We start from the raw sequence: 18,760 nt of genomic DNA on the forward strand, positions 1-18,760 counted from the left end.
GCAGGGTGGAATGTTTCAACCCCAGGAGTGGCAAGGTGGCTTGCCAAGGGAAAGACAGTGGAAATACACATGTGGGGGTCGCCCAAGGGGGCCCGTAGAAAGCTGAGGTTCATCCACGGGGTGAAGGTCTGATGGCAAGTCGGAGTCATTGGTACTTGCAGCGTGCGGTGTTGCCATGCTCACCTCGGGACTCGATCGCAAAGCCAGAGCTGAAGCGGTCTCATATAAAGCAATCCAAGTGGCATGGCTGCGGATGCCATATGCCCCAGGAGCCTCTGAAATAACTTCAGTGGAACCGCACTCTTGCCCTCGAACTGTCTCAGGTAAGTCAGCAGTGACTGCATGCATTCGCTCGTAAGCTGCACACACATGGCGACCGAAACGATTTCCATACCGAAAAAAGAGATCCTCTGCACGGGAGAGAGTTTGCTCTTTTCCCAGTTGACCCGAAGGCCCAGACAGGCTAGGTGTCAGAGCACTAGGTCCCTGTGTTTGCAAACCTGGTCTCAAGAGTGAGCTAGGATCAGCCAGTCATCGAGTTCAGGATGCGAACCCCGTGTTGCCGTAGCGGCACAAGGGCTGCCTCAGCGACTTTGCGAGGAGACAGGGCTAGCCCGAATGGGAGAACCACGTACTGATATGCCCGCCCCTCGAAAGCAAACCGCAGAAACCGTCTATGTCGAGGAAGAATGGAGACATGAAAGTAGGCGTCCTTTCAAGTCGATCGCTGCAAACCAATCCTGTGGCCGCACACATTCGAAAATGCGTTTGACCGTGAGCATCTTGAACGGAAGCCTGTGGAGGGATCGGTTCAAGAAGCGCAGGTCCAGGATTGGCCGTAACCTCCTCATGCACTTCCGGGAAGAAAGGAATTGGGGGCAGCACCCAAAAGCCAATAGTCCAGCCGCAGCTGCCCGGGAAAGCATGGCAGTCAACTCAGGATCTGACTCAGACAGTGCTGGCACGCCCAATGGCGGCAGCACACCCGAATCATCATCTCCTGAGGACTCCTGGCCACCTTGTGATGCCATGATAAACATGGTCTCCTTGTCTGGAGCGCCACCAAATCGCCGGGGCTCCCACAGTGAAAACATGATTCATCCACAAAGGCTACCTTAGCGTGATCTACGCCCAAACATGCAAGGCAGCGATTGTGCCCATCAAACTCGGAAACAGTCTGATCGTAACCAGAAGTGCACGGGCGAGACATCTTTAAAAAGACGTGCCACGCGCAAGCTCTTTTGTGAGAGGAAAATTCTCTGCAGAGTGTTGTAGAAACCAGGGAGAAACACACCAACTGGCAGATCACTGCACAGATCAGCAGGCACTGTGCACTCGCTGGACATCACCGTCACACCAAGACCTGGAGAGAAGCTCGTCTCGAAGAGTGAAGAGAATGAAGATCTCAGAATGGCTTGTGGAGTGAAGAATTATCTTGGCTCCGAAGCAAAAATAAATCTTACTTCCTTATATACCCATGAGGTGAGTTACGCAATGCAAATTCCGCAGAACCATGGCATTTCCTTGCCATTGGCTCGTTTTGTAATACTTGAAGGTGAGAGGCTTTCTAAGTGTAACCCCATTCGTCGTCACAACGTAATTCGTAGTGACCACGAAAGGGAACTGTGAAAATGTAGGCTGTGTTGATGAGGGAGTGCAGCTTCAGCGAGTCAGTAATCGGGTGATTGTGAATGAGTGGGCGGGTCCTGGTGATTAGGGGATGACTGGGGCTGTGACGGTGTGGAAGACTCTGTGACAATACTCATATAATGCCTGTTGTTATTCATGATGAAAAAAAGCAGGCAGGTTACAACATACAAGTATTTAGAAGTAATGATAGATGATATGTTATCTGGGAAAGATCATATAGATACTCTCTGTAAAAGAATAAAGCAGAGAATTGAATTCCTTCATTGTCTTAGGTCATTTGGAATAAGAAAACTGATTTGTATGTTCTTTATGTCTGTGATTATGCAAATACTGCAATATTGCAATTCCATGTGTAGTATACAAGTTTGACTGTTATGGTAAAAACAAAGTTGTTTAATCAAATAAAAATTTGTTCAAGGATTGTAGGCCAGCCTTTTGAGAAGTTATATAATTCAGCTTATAATTCAGAGTGGAGCAAGACAGATGACCAGAGACAATCAACCTTTGCCAACCTCTACTCTATAATTGTTTAAGCAATTTAATGCATCCTTGCTGAAAGTATCAGTTTCCTTAAAAAATTCTTACTGACCCCAAACTTTTGAAAAGTAGAATCCACATGCATGCATGCATACATACATAAATAAAAATAATCACACCTTAAACATTATTGAATAATTTTAGCGGTGTCTTTCCTGAGTCGTCTGACTAGCAAAAATTGTACAAGGCAATGGAAAATTTCTGCTGCACAACACTGTCCTTGATGACACTGAAATGAGGACATTCACACAGCATATTAAACATTAATATAAAATGAGTGTCAATAAGTAAATTAACATTGCATTTGATTTTGAAGGAACAAGTAAATATACAGAGAGAGATCAAGTAAATAAAGTAGAACACAACTGTTTTTTTGCTCACAGACACACACAGGTGTTTTATTCATTAAAATATGTATATATAACAGCAACACAAACTGATTGATTAAATTAGAAACTGGAATACGCTTTAAAAATGAGCCCTGTCAATGTGATCCTGGTTCACGAGTGACGAGCTCTTTTTCTTCATCGTCAGAATGTACTCGGCAAACTCTCGAACGGCTCCGTGGCCAGCGGGTCTCTGACAGGTGTATTTCGCTGCGATGAGATCTGCCACAGGTGCATCACATGGGACGCCATTCAGCCCCACCTGAGACAGGATCTCTATGTCTTCAGCTTCTGAACCTGGGAGGGAAAACATCACAGACTACTCAATAAAATTTTTATTATTTTGCATGTGGTTCCAGGATCTGTTCAGTTCCCTTTCGTGGTCACTCCGAGTTACATCAGATAACGACGAATGGGGTTTCGCTTAGAAAGCCTCTCACCTTCGAGTATACAAAACGAGCCAATGGCAATGAAATGCCATGGGTCTGTGGAATTTGCATAGCAAATAGACTGTTTGTACTGTACTGTACTTTATTATTATTATTTTTTTCTAAACTGTTTTAATTATTCTTATTTCTTTTTATTATTTTAATTTCTTCTATGTAAAGCACTTTGAATTGCCATTGTGTATGAAATGTGCTATATAAATAAACTTGCCTTGCCTTGCCTAGCCTAGCATAAGTCCGCCCCACGTCATGGGTATATAAGGAAGTACGCTGGCAACATGCAGGTATGTTTTCGCTTCGGAGCCAAGAGTTCTCTTCACTCCTGCAAGCCATTCTAAATCATCTTCACTCTACGAGATGAGCGGCTCTTCAGTGTGTTGGAGTGATGGCGCGTTCCAGCGAGATTGCATTGCCTGCTGCTGATCTGTGCAGTGATCTGCCGACAGTGTGTGTGTTTCTCCCTGAGCGCTTCAGCACTCTGCTGAGCTTTTTCTTATCTCTAAAAGAGCTGCATGCGACACGTCTTTTTCAAGACTGCTCGCCCGTGTATTTACTGGATGTGGGCGCGTGATTCATCTGCCTAACGGTCACGAGCTCTGTTTCGCATGTTGGGCTTAATCACGTTCGGCAGCGCACGTGGATGAGTCATGTTTTCATTGCGGGAACATGACCATTGCGATGTTTATAGATCGAGACTCGATCTCTGTGTGAGAGTCCCCTCTGCCACACCCCAATCTATCTCTTCCTCTAGAGGGGATACTTTGGCTGGTGGCCAGGGTGATCTGAGGGTTATGGTGTGGCATAATTCCGACAAGCTTTCCTCAGGCCACGCCCCCCTCCACATCGCAAACCGTGGGGATTTCGGGTGTGCCTGGTTCCTCTCGGGGACCCAGTGTTTTCATTCAGGGCTCCAGCAGATGGTGTCATGTCACTCACAGCATCACAAGGCGGGCTTGATTCCTCTGGAAATGAGGATTCGACTTCCCTCGGGAGTGTCAGCGTTAGTCGAGTCGGATCCAGAGCTGATGGCCATGCTTTCCCGGGCAGCTGAAACGAACACAGGGACAGTTTGCGAACACAGGGACCTAGTGCTCCAGCACCTAGCTCGTCTGGGCCTTCGGGTCAACTGGGAGAAGAGCAAACTCTGCCCCGTGCAGAGGATCTCTTTTCTCGGTATGGAGATCGACTTGGTCGCCATGTGCGCGCAGCTTACGAGTGAACGCGCACAATCAGTGCTGACTTGTCTTCGCCTGTTCGAGGGCTAGAGTGCGGTTCCACTGAAACTATTTCAGAGGCTCCTGGGGCATATGGCAGCCGCAGTAACACCGCTCGGATTGCTTCATATGAGACCGCTTCAGCTTTGGTTTCGCTACCGAGTCCCGAGGTGGGCATGGCAACATGGCACGCTCCAAGTCCCAGTGACTCCAGCCTGCCGTCAGACCTTCACCCCGTGGACGAACCTCAGTTTTCTACGGGCCGAAGTGCCCAGAGAACGAGTTTTCTGGCATGTATCAACAGATGCCTCCACCACGAGCTGGGGCGCCATGTGCAATGGACATGCTGCCGCGGGCTCCTGGACCGGACCCCAGCGCCTTTGGCATGTCAATTGCCTCGAGTTGCTGGCTGTACGTCTAGCCCTGCACCGCTTCCGTGCGTTGCTCAAGGGTCAGCACGTACTAGTCCGATCAGACAATACCACGACAGTAGCGTACATCAACCATCAAGGTGGCCTCCGCTCCCGCCGTATGTCGCAACTCGCTCGCCACCTCCTCATATGGAGTCAGAAGCATCTGAGGTTGCTTCGAGCCATTATATCCCGGGAGACCTGAACCAGGCGGCCGACGAGCTGTCTTGGCTTCGGCCTCTCGCTGGAGAATGGAGACTCCATCCCCAGTCAGTCCAGCTGATTTGGGATCAGTTCGGGGACACACAAGTAGACCTGTTTTCCTCCCACGACTCGTCCCACTGCGCCCTGTATTAATCCCTGACCGAGGGCACGCTCGGCACGGATGCACTGACGCACAGCTGGCCGCGGGGCCTACACAAGTATGCGTTTCCCCCAGTGAGCCTCCTTGCGCAGACCTTGCGCAAAATCAGGGAGGACAAGGAGCAGGTCATTTTGGTTTCCCCGTATTGGCACAACCAGACCTGGTTCTCAGAACTAGTACTCCTCGTGACAGCACCTCCCTGGCCAATTCCCCTGAGGAAGGACCTGCTTTCTCCAGTCCTTTCTCGATCTTTGGAACCTCCACATGTGGCTCCTGGACGGCACAAGGCAGGTTTGAGTACCCTACCACCAGCGGCATGGCATCGTCTATGCCTATGCGTTGAAGTGGAACCTCTTCGTCAACTGGTGTTCTTCTAAACATCAAGAACCCACGAAATGCCCGATCAGTGCCGTGCTTTCCTTCCTCCAAGAAGGGTTGGAGCGAAGGCTGTCTCCCTCCACCCTGAAAGTGTATTTTGCCGCCATTGCCGCACATCACGATGCAGTCCATGGTAAGTCTCTGGGAAAGCACGACCTGATCGTCAGGTTCCTGAGGGGAGCGAGGAGACTGAATCCTCCTCGTCCTCCCCTCGTACCCTCTTGGGACCTCTCAGTGGTTTTAACTGCCCTGCAGAGTGCTCCCTTTGAGCCTCTGCAATCAGTGGAGCTTAAGTTTCTGTCAATTAAGACCTGCAGGCATTTTCGGTTGATGAAGCGGCTAACTCTCACGTGATCCTGAGACCCCGGCCTGGATATGTGCCCAAGGTCCCTACCACACCCTTTCGAGACCAGGTAGTGAACCTGCAAGCGCTGCCCTTGGAGGAGGCAGACCCAGCCTTGGCACTGCTCTGTCCAGTACGCGCCCTCCGTGCTTACGTAGACAGAACGCGGTGTTTCAGGACCTCAGACCAGCTCTTTGTCTGTTATGGTGGGAAGCTGAAGGGAAAGGCTCTCTCCAAGCAAAGGTTGTCCCACTGAATAGTGGACGCCATTGCTTTGGCATACCAGCAGCAAGGTCGACCATGCCCCCTTGGTGTGACGGCCCACTCCACTCGGAGTGTGGCATCCTCTTGGGCTCTAGCGCATGGCGCCTCGCTAACAGACATTTGTAGAGCTGCAGGCTGGGTGACACCTAACACATTCGCGAGATTCTATAATCTCCGAGTGGAGCCAATTTCTTCTCATGTACTCGCTTCAACTAGCCTGACTAGTTTCAACTAGATTCTGCTCAGGTGTCTTCGCTTGCTCGCCATTCCTCTCTACGGACGGGATATGTGCGATATTTTCCTCAGGTGAGCCTAATAAGCCCTGAGTCTCCTCCAGCACTGTGGACGTCAACACCAGAGTTATGCTACCGGCAGCATTCACGTGTGGCTAGGTGCCTCCATGTGCATGGTTCCCCCTCTGGGCGACCCCCACATGAGTATTCCACTGTAAGCCTCTCTGCGCATGTGTCTTTCCCTCAGCAATCCACCTTGCCACCCCTGGGGTTGAAATATTCCACCTGCGGCTGGACACCCCAGTGATACTTCATATGCAGCCCCTCGGGGTCATGTGTGTATTCCAAGTCCCCCCCCCCTCCTTTGGGCTGGGCATAATTGCATATTTCCGCTGAGATATGCTTCCCAGTGTACCTTGGTATTCCTGTGTTAAGTAGGATTCCTTCGTCCGTGCTAGTCTCACGTCAGGGAGCTCAGACTTACGCAGGGCACTGGAAGACAGCCGAGGTGGTGTGATTAGACTGGGGACCCCATTCGTCATCATCTGACGTAACTCGGAGTGACCACGAAAGGGAACGTCTCAGTTACGTATGTAACCCTCGTTCCCTGAGTAGGGAACGGAGATGTTACGTCTCCCTGCCACTTCCGTTGTATCGCTGGAAAGCCGGAGTTCAGTCTCGGCTCCTCAGCGAAGAAACATACCTGCATGTTGCCAGCGTACTTCCTTATATACCCACGACATGGGGCGGACTTAAGCTATGCAAATTCCGTAGACCCATGGCATTTCATTGCCATTGGCTCGTTTTGTATACTCGAAGGTGAGATGCTTTCTAAGCGAAACCCCATTCATCGTCGTCTGACGTAACGTCTCCGTTCCCTACTCAGGGAATGAGGGTTACATACGTAACCGAGACATTCAGTTGACATAATAATCATTACATCAACTTAATATTGTGTGTAATTTAAACTCAAATTTCTGCCTTTGTTTTTTATTTTAAGATTACGAGGGGACAAGAATTTAAAAAAATAATGATGTGCATGGAAAAATCATTTATAATATACACTAATATAAAAAAAGAGAATTGTTCAGTTGATTTCATGATAACTTTGATTGATGGATTTTGCAACATCGACAATGAACTGAACTGAATCAACACTAAACTGAGCTGAATATGAATTTGTCTCATATTAAGTCTTCCTCATTAATTCTGTTTTTTTCCTGTTTATTACTTTGAATCTGCTTTGAAACAATTTGTATTGCATATAAAGTGCTATAAAAAAATAAATGTTGGATTTTTAACATGACACTCACCCATGAAGGCCACTTCATCCCAGCGCAGTTTCTTCTCTTTCATCAGCCGCTCCACATCAAACCCTTTCTGCTGTTCTGCAATCCTGAGGCCACATCCGGCCTGCTGGGACACTTTCTCCAGGAGACCCCTGGACATTGGCTCGTTCTCGCTGGATATGAGGATCACCTGATGAAAGTTAGGAAACAGGTGTTGCTACATTATATAATAAAAAAAAATACTGTTAAAAAAAACACAAGCTGTGGTTGCCAGAACTTTGCCGAAAAATACTGCATATTTCATTAAAGGAGAACTCCGGTCAATTTTAACATTGAGCTCATTTTTTTGTAAATTTGGAGTGCTGTCAGTACAGAGAACAACGACAAAAATCGGTGTTGCCTACACCCTGTTATCCTCTTTTTAAAATTTGCACCCTGTTGACTTCAATGGGGCACCTGACTGAAAGATATGAATAAAAATGAAGTTAATTCGGCCAGCGCTCATACCTGTATTTATTTCCTGTTTTCGGTCGAAGTCCACAGTAGTCGATTGTCGAGTTCACGCTCGTGATCATAGATAACTAAGCAACAGTGGAGAACTCGACAATCGAGTTTCAATTCACTTTTATTCATATCTTTCACATCTACTGCAGTCAGATTCACCCGTGTTCACTCTGAAGGAATCACTCACATTGGCTGTGCACTTGTAATGACACATCAAGGATGTTAAGTGGCTAAAAGCAGGTTTAAAACTTGCCCTATTGAAGTCAACAGGGTGCAAATTTTAAAAAGAGGATAACACGGTGTAGGCAACACTGATTTTTGTCGTTGTTCTCTGTACTGACAGCACTCCAAATTTACAAAAAAATGAGCTCAATGTTAAAACTGACCAGAGTTCTCCTTTACCTGGTATCATGTTAATATCACATCCAACTACTCTGTTTTGTATCTGCGTAATACACTGATAACCACTGTAATAATACACACTGTCATACACACTGAGTCACATGATGAACTAGATTAAACTTTTCCACAAGCTGAGATAAATGCTAAACAGTGTCAGGCACAAAAATGCAAAACACCATCATGGTAACAAAAATCACACTAAAATAATGCAATAATTAAACCATTATTTGTCCTAGCCTTCACAACTGTACCTCTATATCTTCTCTCTTTAGCATCTGTACGCCTGCCACGTCTCGAGCATTAAAGGCCACAAGATCCTCTCCAGAAACCGACATGTATATCTGACTGCTCGTCAAACAGCCAGACACTTTACACAGGAACAGCCTGACCGCCGCTTTCTCCTCTCGGCCGAAGTAGCCAAACCTGCAGAACAGGGCAGCATTTATATCTGCATTATTGTGTTTTGTCACAAACAGAGTTTGATGAAATACTCACCTCAGAACTCTCTGCTCAGCGACAGGCCAGTCGATGTCCACGTCGATATCAACGCTGTGCTCAGGCAGCATTTCATAGTAAGCGATCTTGCCCAGCTAAAACACAGAACAGATCAAAATAACCGAAGCAGAGCGATTGAGGTCATGAGCTCTCATGGAGAGGTTTCACACATGGGACATGTATTTTTTTAAATGTTGACTTTTTCTCCCATTAAAGCTGATGCCAAGTATTTATGAACATCTTTACATCTGATTTTTATTTATTTTTTTAGTTTGTTTTACAAATGAAGGACTGGTTGTGATATCAGTGATTAGTAAACCTTTTTCTAAGGATCTAAGCAGGGTTTTCAACAACCAGTTTTATTATTTTAAGGATTATTTTCTTTATTTTTATATTTAACTTTGTCATTTGATTTATCATTTATTCTTTTATTATTATTTTATTGACATCATTTATTCAGTTGATCATTTGACCATATTATTTACTTACAGTGTGTCATGTTTTATATTATATATTTCTTATTTGACTTATTTCCTTATAAAATGCTTTCAAATATAAATGTAACAAAGTTCAAGGCGCATGGAAGAAGAGGGAACTGGTAAACAGAAGTTTTAAAATAAACCTTGCATGCTTAAAATAAACCATGCTTAACCTTGCAAAAAAAGGTAGGAATGCACTGATATTCAAATTTTGGCCGATACCGATAACCGATAATTTTCTTTATATTTGAAAGCCGATAACTGATATATTGGCTGGTAAATCTAAATCCAATTTTTTATTTAATTTTTGAGATCCTGATTACAAAAACAAAATGCTCACTATTAAGCCACGTCTTAAGCACTTCACTTAAATCATACACATACAATACAGTATCCTAGTTTGTTATAGTTATTAATATGTAGCGATGATCACTGGTGCGCTTTACAACCACATTAATTCTTAACCAGACGGATCCTATATGATAGGTCATGTTTATATATATATATATATATATATATATATATATATATAAAAATAAACATAATATTACAATTTACAATTGCACAAAACAAGAGGCTGTGAATGCACAAGCGAACGTATAGTCATGATGAAGGTGTAACTTCATTATTTTACAGTATTGTTTTAATTATTATTTTATGTAGCCTATATGACAGACTTGCTCTGCAAATGTTCCTTTTCGAAGTGATTCCAAACATATTTCAAGCAATTCAAACCATCATGGCAAACAGCGCGCATCTGAAGTGTCTCAGCTGAAGGAAATGATTTATCGGCTTTAATATAGTGGCCAAATTTTCTTATTGGGTCGATAACTATAACATTAGAAATGATCATATATCGGCCGATACAGTTATACTGATATATTTCTAAAAAAAGGGTAATAAAAATTAACAAATAAATAACTGTAAATGTCATAAGTGTTGTACCAAATGAAAGGGGACAAGGGGCTTTTCAGGCACTAATAATTAAAAAAACATGTACAATTTACATTATGTCTTTACATGGTGTTTCAAGGCTAATTAAAATCTTTTCCATGACTGAGAAGTCAAGGAACAGGTTTTTCACCATATTTTGATAACTACCCACCTGTTTAAGGCCATTTTCCAGGTCCTTTCTCTTATAAAAGTAGAAAGAGCCATTTTCATAGAGTTCCCCAGGCCAGTCTTGGCGTCGAGGTCTGTGCGCCACATCAATGTTCGGAGAAGTCGGATTCTTACCCTCTAATATACCTTCAGATGTAGTTCAAGCTTTTATTATGACTGTCACTAAACATAAAACCTTTTCATAGATACAGGGTTAGGGGACATTTATAATATGATATCAAAGTATATTTAATGTGACACTTTACATGTGTAAAAAGAGTGATCATAAAGGATTGTGCATAAACATCAAATGGAAAGTCCTTATTTGCCTTATATTCATACAATGCAAAAATCTGTAATTGTCTCCTTATTGGAGTTTGTGAGATGTTTTCGTGGTACTGTACCTTTCTCGTCCACCTCCAGCCACCGAAACTGGTGTCTGCGCACCACTGAAAACACATAATCAAACCCCTGTCCTGTGATCATCTGTAGGGCTTCTCTGATATGATGAGGGTGCAGACATGGAGACGTAGCCTGAATATGACAGACGATGTCCACCTCTAAAACACAGCGACAAAACAGTTTTCAATAAGGGCAAACCCTTCAATATTTTACATATTTTAACCATTTGTAAATCAACACACACAAACGCACACACGCACACAGAAACGCATGCAACACACACACACAAATCAAAAGATCAAGTTTGAAAGGTTTCTAGGCACCTTTTTCATTTTGTTGCCAACATTTTAATAACCTCAACCATAAAGGTCAACAACAGATCTTTTACGGTAACTTGATCATCCATAATTGACATGTGCCTAAATTAGAAAGACCAAATAAATCAATTCTGAAAGGTTTATAGCTTAGGGACATTTTCCTTGTCACTGGTTTTAATAAGGGCAAACCCATAAATATTTGGCAAATTTTAACTGTTTGTAATTGCTCTATATTTCAGTTCTTCCTCTTTAAGTTGCACAAATTCATGCTGCTTATGAAATATCTCATAATTTCAACAATGTTTCTTTATTAAATATAATTTTCTCAGCAAATTATAATTCATACTTTTTGCTTCCTAAGATTTTTTAAAATTAAATATATTTATGGGGGAAAAAATACAAAAAAACACGTTTTTTAATAAAGCATTTGAATATTCTTTTTCTGTTAAAATTACAAAAACTATGAATACTTGCCACACTAACATTTTCACTGGCCCCAACACACACACACACACATACACACACAAATCAAAAGATCAAGTTTGAAAGATTTCTAATTTAGGCACATTTTTCGTTTTGTTGCCAACACACATACACACACACACCCATACACACAAATCAAAAGATCAAGTTTGAAAGGTTTCTAGTTTAGGCACATTTTTTGTTTTGTTGCCAACATTTTAATAGCTTCAACCATAAAGATCAACAACAGATCTTTTGTTGTAACTTGTTCATCCATAATTGTGATGTGCCTAAACTATAAAGACAAAATAAATCAAGTTTGTTGTTGTTTCAAATTATAAAAAAAGAAAATAGTATTGAATGATTTTTGTTTTATTAATAATTGAATTACAGTACCAGTCAAAAGTTTGGAAACATTACTATTTTTAATGTTTTTGAAAGAAGTCTCTTATGCTCATCAAGCCTGCAGTAAAAAAAACAAAAACAAAAAAAACAGTAATATTATGAAATATTATTACAATTTAAAATAATGGTTCTCTTTTTTAATATATTTTAAAATGTAATTTATTTTTGTGATGCAAAGCTGAATTTTCATCAGCAAGTACTCCAGTCTTTGGTGTCTTATGATCCTTCAGAAATCATTCTAATATGATGATTTGATACTCAGTTATTATCAATGATGGAAACAGTTGTGCTGTTTAATATATTTTTTTGGAATTCTTTTTTCAGGATTCATTGATGAGTAAAACGTTAACAGCATTTATTCATAAAAACAGCATTTATTCAAAATAAAAACATTTCTAACAATATAAATCGTTACCATCACCTTTTATCAGTATAACGCATCCTTGTTGAATTTGTCACGTGTCTGTTCTGTCTTGTGCTGCACATGGGTGTTTGTTGTTTTGTGCCATGTGCTCTCCTGTCTATTGTCTAGCCCCTCCCATCTTGTTATCTGATTATTGGTTAATTTGTCCCACCTGTTTGTCTCGTTACCCTCCTTGTTGTTCCCCTATTTAGCCTCCTTGTGTTTGTAGTCTTGTGCTGGTTCGTTGTCCGAGTTACCTGTCTTTGATGTTCCTGTCTGTTGATTTTCTGAGTTCTGAGTTTTCTGTATTTTTGTCTGTGTTTGTTAATTAAATCTTCTCTGCACTTGAATCCTCGTCTCTCGCTCACTCGCCCCGTGACAGAACGAACCAGCCAAAATGTGGATTCAGCGGAGTGAGATTTTTTTCTTCAGAGGAGGAGAAGGGAAATTCCATTTCCCTATTGGAATATTTCTCCAGATGTGTTCAGAGAACTTTGGAGGAGGAGAGCACCATGTCAGACGGTGATCAGATCGGAGGAGGTGGTCCGGTGGTCCGGAGACGGAGGAGGAGAAGGAAGACCTCCTCTGTGACTATTCCGGTGGTCCCAGTTCCGGTGGTCCCAGTTCCGGTGGTCCCGAGTCCGGTGGTCCCAATTCCGGTGGTCTCAAGACACAGGAGGAGGAGAAGGGTTCCCTCCATAATTGTTCCGGTGGTCCCAGTTCCGGTGGTGCTTGCTGAGCCTGTGTCTTCGGACAAGATGGCCGCCGCCGAGTCTGTTCACGTCACGTCTGCCGGGCCTGTGTCTTCGGACAAGATGGCCGCTACAGAGACTGTTCACGTCACGCCTGCCGAGCCTGTGTCTTCGGACAAGATGGCCGCCGCCGAGCCTGTTCACGTCACGCCTGCCGAGCCTGTGTCTTCGGACAAGATGGCCGCCGCCGCGAGTGTTCACGTCACGTCTGCCGAGCCTGTGTCCCCTGACAAGATGGCCGCCGCCGAGAGTGTCCACGTCACACCTGTCGAGCCTGTGTCCTCTGACAAGATGGCCGCCGTCGAGCCTGTGTCTGTTCCTGAGCCTGAGCCGGTGGTGTCTGTTCCTGAGCCTGAGCCGGTGGTGTCTGTTCCTGAGCCTGAGCCGGTGGTGTCCGTTCCTGAGCCTGAGCCGGTGGTGTCCGTTCCTGAGCCTGAGCCGGTGGTGTCCGTTCCTGTTCCTGAGCCGGTGGTGTCCGTTCCTGTTCCTGAGCCGGTGGTGTCCGTTCCTGTTCCTGAGCCGGTGGTGTCCGTTCCTGTTCCTGAGCCGGTGGTGTCCGTTCCTGTTCCTGAGCCGGTGGTGTCCGTTCCTGTTCCTGAGCCGGTGGTGTCCGTTCCTGTTCCTGAGCCGGTGGTGTCCGTTCCTGTTCCTGAGCCGGTGGTGTCCGTTCCTGTTCCTGAGCCGGTGGTGTCCGTTCCTGTTCCTGAGCCGGTGGTGTCCGTTCCTGTTCCTGAGCCGGTGGTGTCCGTTCCTGTTCCTGAGCCTGAGCCAGTGTCTGTTCCTGTGTCTGTTCCTGTGTCTGTTCCTGTGTCTGTTCCTGTGTCTGTTCCTGTGTCTGTTCCTGTGTCTGTTCCTGTGTCTGTTCCTGTGTCTGTTCCTGTGTCTGTTCCTGTGGTGCCAGTTCCAGTGCCTGAGCCTGTGGTGCCAGTTCCAGTGCCTGAGCCTGTGGTGCCAGTTCCAGTTCCTGAGCCGTTGGCGTCTGTTCCAGTTCCTGCGCCGTGGCCGCCCTGGCCGCCCGAGGGAAAGTCTCCGCCCTGGCCGCCCGAGGGAAAGTCTCCGCCCTGGCCGCCCGTGGGAAAGTCTCCGCCCTGGCCGCCCGAGGGAAAGTCTCCGCCCTGGCCGCCCGAGGGAAAGTCTCCGCCCTGGCCGCCCGAGGGAAAGTCTCCGCCCTGGCCGCCCGAGGGAAAGTCTCCGCCCTGGCCGCCCGTGGGAAAGTCTCCGCCCTGGCCGCCCGAGGGAAAGTCTCCGCCCTGGCCGCCCGAGGGAAAGTCTCCGCCCTGGCCGCCCGAGGGAAAGTCTCCGCCCTGGCCGCCCGAGGGAAAGTCTCCGCCCTGGCCGCCCGAGGGAAAGTCTCCGCCCTGGCCGCCCGAGGGAAAGTCTCCGCCCTGGCCGCCCGAGGGAAAGTCTCCGCCCTGGCCGCCCGAGGGAAAGTCTCCGCCCTGGCCGCCGGATGGACTGTTCGCTTCGCCCCGGCCGCCCGACGGTCTGTTCGCTTCGCCCCGGCCGCCCGACGGTCTGTTCGCTTCGCCCCGGCCGCCCGACGGTCTGTTCGCTTCGCCCCGGCCACCAGATGGACTGTTCGCTTCGCCCTGTTCCCCCGATGTACTGTCTGTGTCACCCTGGCCCCTTTGAGTCTGTTACCCCCTGTTTCTGTTTCCCTTCTTGGACCTGGCCCCCCGTCCCTCCCGTCCCTCCCGCCCTGGTCTGTCCCTCCTGTCCCTAGTGGAGCGTCTGGTAGCCGCTCCTTTAGGAGGGGGTAATGTCACGTGTCTGTTCTGTCTTGTGCTGCACATGGGTGTTTGTTGTTTTGTGCCATGTGCTCTCCTGTCTATTGTCTAGCCCCTCCCATCTTGTTATCTGATTATTGGTTAATTTGTCCCACCTGTTTGTCTCGTTACCCTCCTTGTTGTTCCCCTATTTAGCCTCCTTGTGTTTGTAGTCTTGTGCTGGTTCGTTGTCCGAGTTACCTGTCTTTGATGTTCCTGTCTGTTGATTTTCTGAGTTTTCTGTATTTTTGTCTGTGTTTGTTAATTAAATCTTCTCTGCACTTGAATCCTCGTCTCTCGCTCACTCGCCCCGTGACAGAATTAAAGTACTAATTTCTTTAAAAAAAAATAGTTATTGTTCCCAAACTTTTGAACGGTAGTGTATATTGTTACAAAAGATTTCTATTCTAAATAAATACAGTTCTTTTTAACTTTTTATTCATCAAATAATCCTGAAAAAAGTATCTCAGGTTATAAAAAAAATATTAAGCAGCACAACTGTTTCCAACATTGATCATAAATCAGCATATTAGAATGATTTCTGAAGGATCATAAGACACCAAAGACTGGAGTACTTGCTGATGAAAATTCAGCTTTGCATCACAAAAATAAATTACATTTTAAAGTATATTAAAAAAGAGAACCATTATTTTAAATTGTAATCATATTTCATAATATTACTGTTTTTTTTTGTTTTTGTTTTTTTTTTAACTGCAGGCTTGATGAGCATAAGAGACTTCTTTCAAAAACATTAAAAATAGTAATGTTTCCAAACTTTTGACTGGTACTGTATATATTTAATAATTTAAATATTTCAACATTTATTTATTGCTCATTTAGAGCAATTTGACCCTCCATAATTATTTTACAGTTGACATTTTTATTTCAAAATTATACAATTTGTTGTATTATACATTCTTCACACATGCATTGTTTTTTTGTTTTTTTTACATTATTTTAGACATCTTTATTATTCGAAAGGGAAGCATTACTATTACTATCTCACATGCTTCTGTTTTCTGTACAAATTTCAGCACCTAAATCGTCTCGCACCGTCTGTCACAAATAACACTTTTTTCATGCATACATTTTATTTTTAAATGATTTGAAAATATTTATTAGCCTATTATGCATTTTTTTTCTTCACCTATTTAGTGGGTTTTTTTCCATAGTTATTATGGATTATTTGTCACGATCACACACACACGGAAAAGGTAGATCCAAAAGCAGTTTTATTGGGTAATCCGAAATCGTAAACCAGTCCAGGCAAGGGTCAAAACCAAACAAGCAATCCAAAAGACAGGAACAAAACAAGAAAACCAACAAACCAGAACTACGGAAGTGATATGACATTAAACAAGGACTCCGTGACACATACTAAAACAGACAGGGTTATATACACAGGGAAATGACATTAATAGTCATTCAATTTGATTTCACAGTGTTTCTATTATGACATATCTTCAATTAAAATTCATTCTTAAAATTGGGCAATTAAATATAGCCTATGTAAAGAGTAATTTACTTTTCAGACAAATCTCTTTTACTGGGATTCTGCTTTGTCTGCCACCGGTTATTCAATAATTATCAGCTAAATTGTCAAAATAAAATTTTATATAAAATAGTTAATTAATGAGACTTTTAGAAAAATATAGGTTTATTTTATATAATAAGAATTATATCAAAAGTGATTTATACATTCTGTCAAAGTTTAGGGGGTGCTTCTTAGGCCATCTTACCCCTCTTTTACTATTTTACATTTTGTGCTATAACAACTAAATTAGCAAACGTTTCTATTTATTACCTATAATAACACATTGGCTGAGATACTAAACTTATAATACCTAAATATGTCACAGTTTAAAAGTAAATCCACATTGTTCTTAAGGGGCATCTTCCTCCATGTTAGATGGCATTTCAAAACCTCATATGTCAGCAAGTTAGATCATTTTTTAGGCATAAAATGAAAGTAAGATGATGCTGAAGGTCTGTCTCACCGGGTCTATGTCGGATGAACTCCTGGATGGTCGCCAGAGAGCTGGAAACATCTTTGGAAACTTCAGGACTGCGACGATGAACTTTCGCACCCCAGACTTTTGCGACACGCTCAATTTCATCATGATCTGTGGAAACCCACACACTGCCACACATAACATCAGTCATTAAAATAATAAATAACTCAATTTTACTTTCAAAAGACAAATTAAGACTAAAAGGCTATTTTTATCTTAGTTAAAAGACTAAATTTAGAACAAGCTAAATAAACGTGGCCAATAGCCCATTTCATTTATTTGCCAGTTTAATTTTAGTTTGTTTCATACAAAATAATAAAAAAGTATAACGAACACCAAAAATCATATTAAAGCCATAATATTAAAATAGTTAAGAAAAGCTCAAATGTAATTGCCTGTCAACGACTCCTGAGTCCAAGGCAGCTCTCAGCACCCATCCGATGAGAGGAACACCGGCCAGATTCTTGATGTTCTTCAGAGGGATTCCTTTACTGCCACCCCGGGCCAGAATCAGAGCCGCCCGGTGAGGGAGTCCAGAGGACGGGGGACCGACACCCGAACTCACCTGAGCCTGAGCCTGAGCGAACCTGTGGCTCTCCATCGCCCTGAGACGCAGAGAGGGAACTGAGAAGTGAGATTCACGGGATGCAGATTGGCAATAGCCTAATAATATTTTTATATATTCACTAGATTATTAGTTTGATATTTTTAAAACCATATGCTTAACGATGAGAGTTGTTTTACAGGGCTTCCTCTCTGACAAACAGATCGTCTTTAGGCTATCTGCCAGAGCGACCGGTGCTACTTTCACATCTCTCGTATCACTCCGCGATCTCTGATCGTTAAACGGAGACGTAGCCTATAGCCTACAACATGTCTTGTGTTTTAAAACCGTCACAGTGAACATAAAACTCCTGATAGATGTAGTCTATAGAAGTTGAAGAATATCCAGATAAAGCAAGAAAACAAAAAACATCCCTAGGAAGAAAAACAAATCTGTAGCCTGTGACAAAGAGCGGAATGAGAGCTAACGAAATAATCGACATTGTTACTAAATCTATTTTATTTGCTTAGTTAATTAATAATAATGTAAGCTAATATTGTAATTGTTACAGTGTTGTAGGACTATGTTTCTTAGCGGAAGCTTTAAGATTATAACCATGTAACCTGACATAATTGACAGAAATGGAACAGTTCGTTGAATATCTAAAAATCTTTTTTAAAACGTTTCCATTCCTGTTTTTTGTTAAGTAGACTAGGCCTATCATATTTCATTAGCTAGCCTACAAGGCCCATTTGATAGTGAGAATATGAAGCTCAAATTCCAGGACGAAAAAAAATAGAATAACATATTTTTATTCAGAGGCCCAAACTAAGCAAACATATTTAATGTGGTGCCGCCGCTGTTATCGATACGGCCAAAAAACAATATGAAATAATCTATCTATCGAGAGAATGAAATATATTTGTTTCACATCATCATTTATATTTCACTCACCACACGAGAGCAGCATTGCCACAGTTTTTGCTTAATCAAAACAGAGCAGTGTTTATGTGCTTGAATTATGATTAATTAACTTTGCTTTTGCCCTATTATTTTACTGTATTTCCTTAAATTTTGTGTATCATTATAATTTTTACTTTGACATTGAAACACCCTGCAGTTTTTGGTGGGTTTTTTAAGTTATTATAAACTCATTGAATTTTTGCTTTGCATGTTCACAATGTTTACAAAATCCCCTAATA

The 18,760-nt window shown here is 43.5% G+C and overlaps 1 protein-coding gene across 2 annotated transcripts; it reads right to left on the reverse strand.

Moving 5' to 3' along the window:
- Nucleotides 1-2,567: 2,567 nt before the first annotated feature.
- On the reverse strand, nucleotides 2,568-17,790 carry cmasb (cytidine monophosphate N-acetylneuraminic acid synthetase b). Of its 2 annotated transcripts, none has more exons than XM_084094828.1 (8): nucleotides 17,410-17,790; nucleotides 17,000-17,142; nucleotides 10,900-11,055; nucleotides 10,500-10,642; nucleotides 8,916-9,010; nucleotides 8,672-8,843; nucleotides 7,539-7,704; nucleotides 2,568-2,870 (listed from the first exon to the last, which is right to left on the reverse strand). In XM_084094828.1, the coding sequence occupies exons 1-8, from the start codon at nucleotides 17,613-17,615 to the stop codon at nucleotides 2,656-2,658; spliced, it is 1,296 nt and encodes a 431-aa protein (XP_083950954.1). In that variant the 5' UTR covers nucleotides 17,616-17,790; the 3' UTR covers nucleotides 2,568-2,655. The 2 variants fall into 2 exon arrangements, with proteins under 2 accessions (XP_083950954.1, XP_083950955.1); XM_084094829.1 differs by having other exon boundaries at nucleotides 10,500-10,633; nucleotides 17,410-17,740.
- Between the last annotated feature and the right edge of the window lie 970 nt (nucleotides 17,791-18,760).

Source organism: Abramis brama (assembly GCF_963993115.1).
Source record: "Abramis brama genome assembly, chromosome: 20".
Lineage (NCBI taxonomy): Eukaryota > Metazoa > Chordata > Actinopteri > Cypriniformes > Leuciscidae > Abramis > Abramis brama.